Here is a 12,820-nt window from a genome sequence, read left to right as displayed (position 1 = left end):
TGCCTTCAAGGGTGGTGGAGGCAGAAAAATTAACTGAGTTCAAGAAAAGATTGGAAGAATACACGAGTAGTAAGGGGTGGTTACAGTTGGGAGCTGGAAGGGACATCCTTCATGGGCTAACAAGTTCCTTTTTGTCCAGTTAAGGTTTGATGAAATTATGAAATCTAATCTTCCTCAAACTCACAATGTAAGTAACATATTCTGGTTTACAAATCTCTATTGAGAATACCAGAAAGATCTTGTACTTGGCTATATCATCCAGATTGTTTGTAAAAAAAATAACATATTTTACAGTATAAATACAAACATTCATTATAAATTACCACAACACAGAAAAATGTATTATTTTGTACTTTCTAAGTCATGAGGTCTTTACAGAATTTTTACTTGCTTATCATCAGAAGTTGTTTTTGATTGTAACTCAACAGGAAGAAAATGATTAAACAGAACAGGAATATAAAGACAGAATGTGATATTGTAGCTACTTTCTTTGCATGCTGTAAATGATTTACAAGTATCTTCATCAATATTCAATCATGAACAAATACACAAAGGGATACATGTGTGTGAAAATGTATGAAGGACAAGGCTGTGACTGAAAAAAACTATTCTACATTCAAAGGTCCCAACAAGGGTTGCATGTTCTATCTATCTATATATATATACATACATACAAACACACACAAACGTGTGTGTGTGTGTATGCACAAGTGAAAAGACACAAGTATTTTGATATACATAATTTAACTCTTATAAATTATAGTTTATGCAAAACATTAAATGGCACTGAAAGTAATAAGTCTTTACCTTAAAATATTCATTTATTTTCTTGGCATTCTCTATTCTAGCACCTTTTCCTGATGATGAGAACAAAAGAAAAATAAGGACACATTTAACTGAATTAGGACTGTACAAAGTACAGTATATATATTTTTAACAATTATATAACTACATTCTTACAGTATTTCATTTCCATCTGATATCTGAAGTTTCTCAAAAACATACATTAATAATTAATAGTAATAAAAAATAGAACTTGTACTTGTTTTCATGGCAAATACCTGGCAAGTCATCCCAGTAAATACATGTCTTGAAAAAAAAACAACAAAAAACGTGTAATCCCCAAAAACAAGTACTAATTTTTTTTTTTTAAATTGCCATCAAGATATTTATGCACAACTTCAGTGAGGTTTTCAAACAAAGGAGAAACTGCATAATAAGTCTAATCTCTATATAATTTTGAGAATTGATTTTTGGAGCCATTTCGACTTCTTATATATAACCAACATCCAAGGTATGTCAAGTGACAAGATTTCACGACAAAGAACTAATAAAGAATATTTTATCTATCTGTTACTTTGGTAAGCTGAATGCAAACCTAAAACTCAAAAATTCTTCAGCTGGTAAAGTTCAACAATACAAAATTAGAATGAGTGACTAAGACTTCTACGACAAATTTACCATAGGCTTTGGTAGTCATCTTACCCTGTATATATCAAAAATGACTGTTCAAAAAGTATAAGCAAACTCAGTAGGTAGTTAGTAGTTGTTTTCTTGCTATTTTATACTGGAGAATATTTGTTCAGGACATGTTGACACTTTTATAATGGCAACTACTCATCACTGTGTTTAGTCTAAAATTATGTTTTTGAGACATTACTCTTGCCATTTACAGAATGGCATATTGGATCGATCTTTTAGTTATTGTGTAGCCTCTTCAGCTTGTAAGTTTCTCATCACAGAGAAATTATTTTTTGAAACATGACACATAAAATATATTACAAATTAAAGTTTAAAACTTCTAACCTAAGAAACAGTTTACAGCTTAAAATGATGTGGTTTTTCTCCCTCTGAAGACTCAGAATTCTGTGTATTTGTATATTGTACTCAATGCAAAGTTACTAAGCTTAACTGCCACTGTTCCAAATTTTGAAATGACCAGAAGCAAGGCAGCCTGTTGGTAATATACTGCCACCTACCATCCATGCTAAGGGATTGACTGTCATTCTTATGACATATCTACAGCATAAAAAGGGAAGATATTTTATAGCATTTCATGGACTTAAACAGGGACTGTCAGCTCTGAAATCCAGGTCTCTATTATAGGACTGTCTTCACCCTAAAATTCTACGAACCTAGTTTATGACAGTTTGTTTGTTTGTAATTAAGCACAAAGCTACACAATGGGCTATCTGTGCTTTGCTCACCACGGGTATCAAAACCCGGATTCTAGTATTGTAAGTCTGCAGACATACCGCTGTGTCACTGGGGGGCATTTATGACATTTTTTACATGTATTACTAGAAGACACAAAATCCTTTGTACAGTCAGACCTGTAAATAGAGATTATGAATTATTCTCACATAATTTCTTACTATGACAGGTGTTGATCAGATGATTACCAACAAAAAACTTTAAAATATTTCACTATTTAATAAATGCAGTGCTTAAGTTCCTGGTTAAAATAATCTGTATGACATGTGATAAAGCATTTTGTATTAAAAAAAATCCTAAATTTCTTACATGAATGGTTGATAGATTTCACAGACTAAAGTGCAATATTCTGCTAATATTTAAAAAAGATTTACATAATTTACATTTTCCTTTTTTAAACCAGAGAGCTAAAGGTATGAATTATTAATTTGTAGTAAAAACTTTATTCCGAACATGTTACAGATTATGGGTTACAAGATTGAATAATCTAGTGACTTTTTCCACTAAAATAATATCTACAGTATATTAAACTATAACAAAATAATACAAACAATATTTGTTATAATGAAGATGCAATAACAATTTGTACAAAGAAAATTAAACTCATATTTCCTTATAAGAGATATATGTGTGATCAATTGATTAAAGTTGAAAGCTACCCTGAGGTTTTATTATCACTAACTTTTAAAATAGTTTAGAATATTAAACTGTTTTCCTAAACAAAGACCTCAAAATTAAGAAAATACCTAATAAAGAGTTAACTAAAAATGTAATGGAAAATAAGCCCTTAATGTCCTACCATTTCCTTGGTCATCCTTTCTCTTCCTTTTTCTTTCTAGTGGAGTTTTGTGTAACTGTTTTCCTGGACTCTGACCAAGTAATAATAAAAGATATATATAAATTACAAGAGAAAACAACTTGGATGCATATTTTATAATCTAAAACTAAATTATACCCTGTCTGGATAAAATGCACATTGTCTTGAGAAAAATAAAATAAACTGAACAAGTTGCTATGGGTTCAAAAGGAGGAGAAGTGAAAAAATGTAAGACTAAGCTCATGTTCCACTTGAACAGTCTTGGAACTCTGACACAATGTAGACAAAGGTTTGGAACAGATCTGTGAATGCTGGGGGAACAGAGAGAGATTGACGACTTCCACTGCATCAAAAGGATGCAGATACAGCAGCTACATAACCTATTATATACGAAGCTGATGAGCCACAATCATGAAATAAATATATGTAAAAAGAAGCAACTTGTTGAGAAGATGGTGATAGCCCAATAAGATTAATACAGAACAAGGGATGAATGTCAGCAGAAATGGGCTAACATTGAAGTCACTTGGGAAAAGAATCTCTGGCTTCTCCGACAAATAACCAAACAAGAGCCAGCTGTCATGATGGTAATAGGGTTAGTTACCTAGGAGAAAGATGATGTAAACAGGGAAACTATGGTTGGTCCGGGCAAAGTCAGCTATGAGGCAAACCCGACTCCTTACAGAACTGACCCTGGCTATTGCCAGTGGAAGACAGCAGAGGAGTGGTTAGGCATATAAGAAAAAAGAAAAAAAAAGATGTTCCCACAATTTTGACACAAGTTATCCACTGCCAGTGAAGCTGGATCTGTGATTGGAGACAGTATAGTGGAAGAAGATGGCTGTCTGCTGTTCAAAAACACTGATTAATGGACTACCTAGTCATTCATGTGACCACTCAGAAAACAAAAGGTGGATAGTATACTATGACAGACTTGAAGGGAAGAAAAATGTTGAGATACTGGATCTATTGTCAAATGGCACAGTAAAGCAAGATTCCCATTGCAGGTAGTTCATGCGAGTGCAACCCTTAAATCAGAAAGGACATCTTTGGCTGTAGTTGTAGAATAGTGGAATTTGCAAACACAAAATTCCAAGGCCTGAAGCACTATTAAGAGTGACTGAAGAATCTCCTGAACTGTGTTGATTCAAAATCCCAAATGGATCAAATAGTAAATTAGTGCTCAATGATATTTAGTGTTGCAAATAATCCATCCAACAGAGAACTGATTGTGTGATAATAAGTGGATGACAGAGTAAGAAGGCAATTTTCCATATAAAAATGGAAGTTAATGTTGAGTGAAAACATATAAAGCTGAAGCCAGCAAAATGGAAGGGAAAAGAACTGATAAACTATCTGTTGATGGCAAAACAATGTAGAAAATGACAACGTGACAGATGAATTATGAAATGAATATAAGTATTTTGGATATCCACCAGAATCATCCAAAATCTGCATTGAAGAATGTTTATTAAAATTCACAAATTTTGCATTTTAAAATGATTGAGATGAGACAAATTTATGACAGGTTTCTAATCTCCCGATTTCTTTGGAACTACAAAAAAAATGAAAGTAAAATCTGGAAAGATATGGTAAGCAATTTTGACATACCATTTGTAACAGATCAAACTTGTAGGCAAATTGGACTGAAAGAAAGCAGAAAATGTAAAGGATGAGAAGAAAGAGGAGAAGCGACAATATAAAGATAAGAATCTGTTGAGCTCAAGGATCTCAAATACCAACAAATGACCCTAGATGAACCCTCCAACAGTCTAGATAGAGATAATGTCTGGAACAAAAGAGAGTCAATGATTGGTTCATGTAGTACCATCCCACTTGCTACTACACTTGGTATCTCAATTGTGACAAAAGGAATAAGCAGCAATGGACACAGAAGACTGATAAATAGAAAAAGGAGGTAAGGCAGGGAAACTATTGCTTGCTGGACATCTCTCATAGAGGGACAACACCAGAATAAAAAAATAATAGTGAGATGCTCAAACCCCAGTAAGCTCCTGTGGTGCACCTCTCTATAACATAAATACTAATTTGGGTGAAATTCCTGCAAAAACAGAACGATGTGAAAAGGAAACCCTTCGATGTCTACTGAGATATAACAAATACAGTATGAAGGGTTAATGTTGACGGAACATAGAAGCCACAATGTAACAGATACTAAATCAGTGAGAAAAAACAGCAAATTAAACATTTATCTATATTTAAAAAAATCAGGAGAATGAGAATAGCTAATGGCCAATAATTGCACTGAAGAAGAATAATGTCTTAGCAGAAAATTAATCAAACCACACAAGGGAAGAAATATGAGAAAAAAGGAAGATCACAAGGAATATCTTCCCCCCCCCCCCATAAAAAATATCTATGGGTCTAGAACTTATGTAGAAAGATGTGTTGTAGAACACAATTCTGCTAAAAGGCTACCCATATGATTAATGAAAAGAACAAGAAAAATAATAATATTTCTTTTAACAACTGAGGGTATTAGTAATAACTTGAATATCATGGAAAGGTGAAAGAAACAAGGACCCAAGATCAGAATAATTCAACATAACATAAGCATGCTAAAGATAAATCAGTGCAAAATTTAAAATAATACATTATTGATAAAAAAAAGTGAAATAATACCAGAAGAAGATTTCTTAGGATTAGGTATAACAGAAAAATCCTGCTCTTCAGTCAAAGAGATCTGGACAAAAGAATGGGTCTGTTTATCAATATGAGCCAAAAGCAGATATATCACAGACTGAGCATCCACATGAACAGAAACCCTACTAAGACACCAAAAGATGACTGGAATTAACAGCCCTAATGTACTGACCACTGAAATCTAAAAAAAACAGACATGAAAACTCCCTACACACCAGACGATGATTGTGTGAGCAAAGTCTCCAAATAATTTCAAGGAAGTGAAGAAAGTTCTTCATTAATAGAGGTGTTAACTAAAGGCTTCAGCCTTTTATGAACAAAGTTATAACTACTAACAGAAAAATATGCCTTATGGCAGGAAATCAGGGCTTGTGTAGTTTCCCCTGATGCTTACATGGAAAATGGAAGAGTGGATAATTCTGAGTAAGGTGATGCATGTGATTCATAATATAATTTATTTTATTGCATTAGTCCTACTATGGATGGAAAAAATTCCCAATTCATACTTGATCAGTAGGAATATACTACATCTCTTAAATGTTTTCTGCTCATATAAATATTTGATTAATGAAGATAAAAACTTATTTAAACTAACTAGCTTTTCTACTTTATTAATGATGGAATTTATTTTTGGAAAATGATAGGTTCTGTTCTGCAAGTTAAAGATTGTAGGGGCCCACAGTTGAGAGATAAGACAAGCCTCAAAACTATCTTATAAAATGCAACATATTATAGTTCAGCATATGACAGTTGTAAAGGTTTTTCATTGAAATGGTAGTTTAAATATCTCCTCAACAGGTCATCAGAACTTTACAATACTATACAGTGTTTTCTTTTATAACAATATCTATGAAATGACTCAGTCACAAGTTCTCGGAGCGTCTATAAATATCTTAGCAAAAAGTTTGAATTTCTCGTTCTTCTTTCTTCTTTTTATTACGAGATAACTCAAACAATAGTGTCAAACAAATTCACTGAGGTAACATAGTTTCAAATGGATTATCTGCTTTTATAAGTATCACTAATAACTAGAAGTAATTAAAAAATAATAATACTTCTAGTGTAAACAATGTTATCATTAACCCTTGAAGTTAGTTTTCTTACAGAGACTTTGTGTTCCTTTAAAAAGCTTAAGTACAAGGTGAAACAAGAATTACCAGCAGTAATAAATAAACAATAAATATGATAGTTGAAACCTCATTGTATTTAGAAGTTGGTTACAACTACAACTCTCCTATGTATATTGAAACACTGCATTAAAAATAACAAGCAAACAAGTAAAGAAAAACTTTTCAAAAAAGGAAGTAAATGTAGAGATGGCATTTGCATCATCCCTACATAAAAACATTGGCAAGAATTAACCTATATCAATACACATAACTATTCAATCACAATTGAGTTTATCCTATTTTTCTCTGTTAACATTCTACAGCACTGTGAGCCTGTGCTATTATGTAGGGTTGATGTGAATGCCATCCCTACTATCTTGTTTACATTGTTTTTGAAGGATTGGTATTAGCCATCTTACATTTACTTCCCTTTTTGAAAAGTTTTTTCTTGTGTGTGTATATGTATATACAACACATAATTGAAGAACGCTTCTACCTCAATTGCTCTCTCCGATAGAAAGAAAACAGAACTGTACGCTGTTCCTCAGTTGTAAAAAGTTTTAGTGTTCTTTGTTGTATTGTTTTCTTTAACAGTAGACTGCAAAAACTGTACTTTCATGTTTTTCTTTAATAAAAGAAATAAACAGGTTTGAAAACTGAGTGAATATTTTCCCCATCATTTTCCAGTGAATCATTAATGTCACATTACTTTCTTTAAGGTTTACCACTATGACCTTCATGTACGCTCCTAAACTAAACTCATAAACCTCCAACCATGCAGTACTTTCTTACTAAAAGAAAATGTGTAGTACCTTTTTCTGCAAGAAGCATTATAATTAATTCTTACATCAATATCTTTATCACTAGAAACACTGGCTGCACTGAGGTTGGAACTGTCATACTGCTGCTGAGAAGAATTCCCGCTGCCTCCCTGTGATGGGTGTGAGCCACTGAAACCTTGCGAGTGGTTTGAATTCTGTATAACTGAAAATCCACAGACTTGGACTAGTCTCTGTTGCTGATCTAGGGACAGCTGAGAGAAAGGAAATCCCTGTGGTAAAGACAGCAATGTTAAAGTTTACAAAAAAAAACCTCAGTATCTTCAAAACTATGAACAACTGTACAGTACTGTACGTACATGAATATTCGTGTGTAACAGAACTAACAACAAAAACATTCTAGCACACAGTTAAAACAAACTTTATATAAGTTAAGACAGCATTTTCAAGATCAAGCATCATTATAAAATGGGGAGGACAGGAAATTATCAATGCAAAGTGTATTAACAGTAATCAAAATTTTGAATATTTTTGAGAAATTATATTGTAGATAAGACTCATTTTCTGGCAAGTCTTTAACGATAAACACATAATAACATAGCAAATACTAAGGAAAGGTAAATTACAGTAATGAGAAAATACAAGAGGTAATCATTTCTCATGCTGTCAAGGCAGCACATGACACAGGATATTTTAAATGTGAATCACTATAAATTATATCATCTACCTGTCTGACTATTTGTGATCAATCTACATAAATGTCTGACTTGTAAAGTAGAACTTATTTGGTTAATTTCTGGCCACAGCTTATGTATAAGCAAACTCTCTTTTATATGAAGACTTATTTTACTGTCATCTTATGAAACCCTTATCTTTAGTGTTTTGTTTGTCAAACTTTTGTCTTGCTACCAATAATTAGAGCTGGGTGTTTAGTATAATTCACTTATCAATCAGTCATTAGGCTCATTAATCAATTACATCCAACTACCTGATTATTCTCAAATGAGACACAAGTGATTTGAATAATTCAAAAGTGGTAATAATCAGAAACACTAATTTTGATTAGATGATTACTTTTGTGATATGGATTGATGTAACTGATGCTCATAGGTGATTGATTATATTGATTAATTTAATCACCCAGTTAGTAAAAGACATGACCTTGACTGGCACTGTACATTAACAAAATAGTATATACACACACACATACATACTTAGTAACAATAACCATTTTACAACAGATAATAAAAAAAATTGAGGAAAGGAAATTCAGATTATAACAGATAGCATAGGAATGTACAATGCATATAATAATTTTACTTGTATACTTGACTACAGCAAAACAAAAAGCATAAGTATATAGGATACAAATGATGTCTATGGTTAAACAAATGTATAGATTTTCTCTCTTTTTAGATTCAATATTTTTCAAAACAAATTACATAAAAAAAGATTCATTACCCTTCCTCCAAAAAATCTTGCATCCAGTAGCTCTTGCTTCCGTGAATCCAAACTGCGTAGGTTATCCATCATTTCTGATCAAAGAGAGTTAGATAACTAACAAATTAACAGTGCTAACAAAGGAAAATTATAAGTACTATAATAACAGAATGTTTTAGAGAAAGATCAGATTTTTGTACTTGTGAGACAAGACCTATTCTACTTCTTTTCAATAAGACCATCTGACAAATGCAATCAAATAATGCCCAATCAAACATTTATAAAATTAAAGAGACTACACACATTTTTATCTCAACAAATTTTGGAGCTTGCTTTATAAGAAAAATCATCTAAGCAGATCTTCATTAGTCCAAATAGGTATGAAACAGATTTTTTTAGTCAATTTTATATTAATACATGCGTGTGTGTGTGTACATAGAAGGTGTTAGCAGAACATCTACAGCACTACAAACATGGACAGAATAGGATACAGTAATTCTGTAGACAAAGCAATGTTTTTGTGCATAATCCGAAACAAGGACTCAGCTCAGCTAATGGGTTGAATACATTATGCTATAACTATTTTGAACATACAAACCAGCAACTCAGAGATGACTACACCTGATGTAAAGTCACTGTGAATTGCAGTTTCAAAACTACATGTTGATATTGTTTGGCATTTCATAGATACTGTGATGCTACCAAACTATGATTGGTTTTTGGGAAGGGTATGTAATGGCCTTTTCTGATACAAAATGTTCATACTCTCACCTTATAAAGATGTGTTTATATCATAGATCTAGAACTTCCAAGATGTGGGTATCACTTGTGCTTAGTGACATTGGGAAAAAAATTAAATATGGATCAAACTGGGCCACAGAGAAAGAGACCTACAAAAGTTGTATCTCCGCTGTCGCAAGATAAGTGCGGAGTCTGGTAACAAGTGAGAATCCAAAATACAAAGGTCATTGGTAAAAGCTATCCACATATCTCAGGCCACAGTACAAAACATAATCAAGAAGAATTTCTGTCTGGAAAAGTAATACAACTTAAGTGTACAAAAGTTGCTTCCACCATATATATCTGTTCAATCATGGTATTTCACAAGCAGCTGGAGAATGAAACAGTAACCATGACATCTGGTATAAAGACATGGTGATAAATTGCTGTATGCAGCTCCTATGGATTTCTGTGGGATCAGCCTACTGAAATGTGTGCTGGGACACTATCATCCTTGTATACTAAATGGTTTATGGAAGCAAGAATGAAGAAAGGAGTGTGCTTTGGTCATTACATCCTTAGGATAGAGCCTTGGTCAAGATGCAAGATCATAAGATAGAGCATGTCCAGTTGTAGGGATATGGACTATAACAACATGGTTAGGCTCAAAAACTGTTTTAATATAATGTGCTCAACCGTGTAGAAAAAAGAACAATTTTGATGTTTAAATAATTTGCATTTTAACTTGAAGAATTAGACTTTCTCAGATATAAGAATGATTACCAAAATGCTTCTGTATAATGTTTATACATTCCTTACACACACAGACACACACACACATATACAATAGTGCACAAATTGCTTAAAACAGATGTATAGAAAAATACAAATAGAATTTATGTTTCTAATTAAACAGGGTAGTGTTTTTTTTGTCTGATGAACTGAAACATACAAATATATGCCTATTCAAATAATCAGATTTGATAATGTGTACTCTGAGTTTTGCATCACAACCATATGCAACATGCAACCAGCACTTATTACAATTCCTGTTTTAATTCCTTAAACCTGAACAGACACTACCAGTGTCTGGCAAAAAATCCCAATTTACCCATCGGATGGGGACAGCATCTGATAATACTTGTCTCTTTGGCTGAAAACCTAATCCAAAGAACATTATTATCCATCTTTTATAAATAGACCAGAAATGGTGATAGTTATTAGAACATCATGAAAATAATTCTGGCAGTATGTACAAAAAAACTATGGGTTTAAAAGAGTTAATCTATCCAGAATAACTTGTTGTAATTCTTCAGGAAATAGTACATGTACAAAGAATTTATAAATTTGAGAAGCTCAATTTACATAAGAATGTTACCAATTTCCTGAGCAAAAATAAAAATTAAACACTTAGTTTTTTTTTAAAGAGAAAACTAACTAAAAAAATTCAGAGTCAATAAATATAATTTTTGGTAAACAGTGAATCAGTTACTTTTAAATAATGAGCAACATACTTTAAAATATTTTAGCAGCTAATCTGGAATCAGCTTTAGGGCCCTAACTCAACTGGTTCATTTGATAAACAAGCTAGTTTAAGCAAAATGGATACGTGCAACATCCCAAATATTGCGACTGTCAATTGTAGTCATGGTTAGTAGCCTGTCTACACACACACACACAATTACCAAATCAGAAACCACAACACAATATGATCTAAGTTAGAATATACCAAACCAGCTCAAGAACCAACAGAGAAGAAAAATACCATTTACAGTACCCCCTCCACCATTAATGTTAATTACAATACACTGGAGAAATGAATATGCCAATAAAAGCTAAAAATCAGGATCATGGCAGACATGCAAGATTTAGTAATGATGAAATGAATTACACACACACAGAAAAAAAAAAGAAAAGATAAAGGAGCCTTCCCTATCCACCAAACTGAAAACACACTCAGTTAACCTAGCACAGAAACCAGTAAAATATGGATACCCCTCTAGAAAACATTCAGATAGTTTTTTAAATCACAATCTGATGGAAGAAGACCTCAGTCAAGTGAATGCCACACCATATACTAAATGAATTTTGCCTTGATAAAAAATCATATCGCTATAATTTAGTATAAAGATAGAATTCTGAGAACTTTTGAATGAAATTAAAGAAGAATATGTTATAATGAGTCAACCATACAACATCTGCCATATTTAGTGGTGACAAGGTCTTTTGCCCTATATTAGGGTTCATCAGGTTGGCTTGGATACAATAAACACAAATAGTAGAAGCCATTTTGTCGCTACATATATATACATCATTAAATTTCATGAACGATGACTGTTATGGTTTGTTTTGAATTTTGTGCGAAGCTACACGATGGCTATCTGCACTAGACATCCCTAATTTAGCAGTAAAAGACTAGAGGGAAGGCAGCTAGTCATCACCACCCACCTCCAACTTTTGGACTACTCTTTTACCAGTGAATAGTGGGATTGACCATCACATTATAATGCTCCCATAGCCGAAAGGGCAAACACGTTTGGTTGGGCAGGGATTCGATCCCGCGACCCACAGATTGTGAGTTGAGTGCCCTCCAACTGTTATGGTGTGAAGAAAATTATGTAAGTGAAATGTAAATATTATACTAACAGTGACTTAGGTTAATCTACTCTATAATGTAAAATTATGTTCTATCTACCAAATATCTCACACAGTGTCAAAGAGACAGCATGGTTTCACTAAGAGAAAGTCTTATTTAACAAATCTTCTGACATTCTTTGGGGTATTACTGCAAGAGTTGATGAAGGGAATACTGTGGATTTGGTTTACCTTGATTTTCAAAAAGCATTTGAAAAAGTGACTCACAAAAGACTTGTTATAAAAATTAAATCTGTGGGTGTGGGGAATGTTATTCAATTGGATAGAAAATTGGCTGGAGAGTAGAAAGCAGAGAGTAGTAATAAATGGAGTTAGGTCTGACTAGATCACAGTTAAAAGCGGTGTGCCTCAGGGCTCTGTGCTGGGTCCTCTGCTGTTTGTGATTTATATTAATGATATTGAATCTGGAATGACTAACAGAA

At 32.9% G+C, this 12,820-nt stretch overlaps 1 protein-coding gene across 13 annotated transcripts in view; it reads right to left on the bottom strand.

The window, feature by feature from the left end:
- LOC106463306 (serine/threonine-protein kinase tousled-like 2) overlaps positions 1-12,820 on the bottom strand; it is an 81,402-nt gene that overhangs the window by 27,446 nt on the left and 41,136 nt on the right. For 12 of the 13 annotated variants that reach the window (XM_013923323.2, XM_022390770.1, XM_022390777.1 and 9 more), the window contains 4 exons: positions 9,045-9,118; positions 7,652-7,855; positions 3,014-3,083; positions 808-857 (listed from right to left, as the gene is read on the bottom strand). In XM_013923323.2, the coding sequence (XP_013778777.1) occupies positions 808-857; positions 3,014-3,083; positions 7,652-7,855; positions 9,045-9,118 (398 nt within the window). The remainder of the gene's footprint in view (positions 1-807; positions 858-3,013; positions 3,084-7,651; positions 7,856-9,044; positions 9,119-12,820) is intronic. The other variant, XM_022390775.1, reaches the window with a different exon arrangement.

The sequence above is a fragment of the Limulus polyphemus genome, unplaced genomic scaffold (assembly GCF_000517525.1).
Source record: "Limulus polyphemus unplaced genomic scaffold, Limulus_polyphemus-2.1.2 Scaffold1373, whole genome shotgun sequence".
Taxonomy (NCBI): Eukaryota; Metazoa; Arthropoda; class Merostomata; order Xiphosura; family Limulidae; genus Limulus; species Limulus polyphemus.
This window is presented reverse-complemented; position numbering and strand designations above follow the sequence as displayed.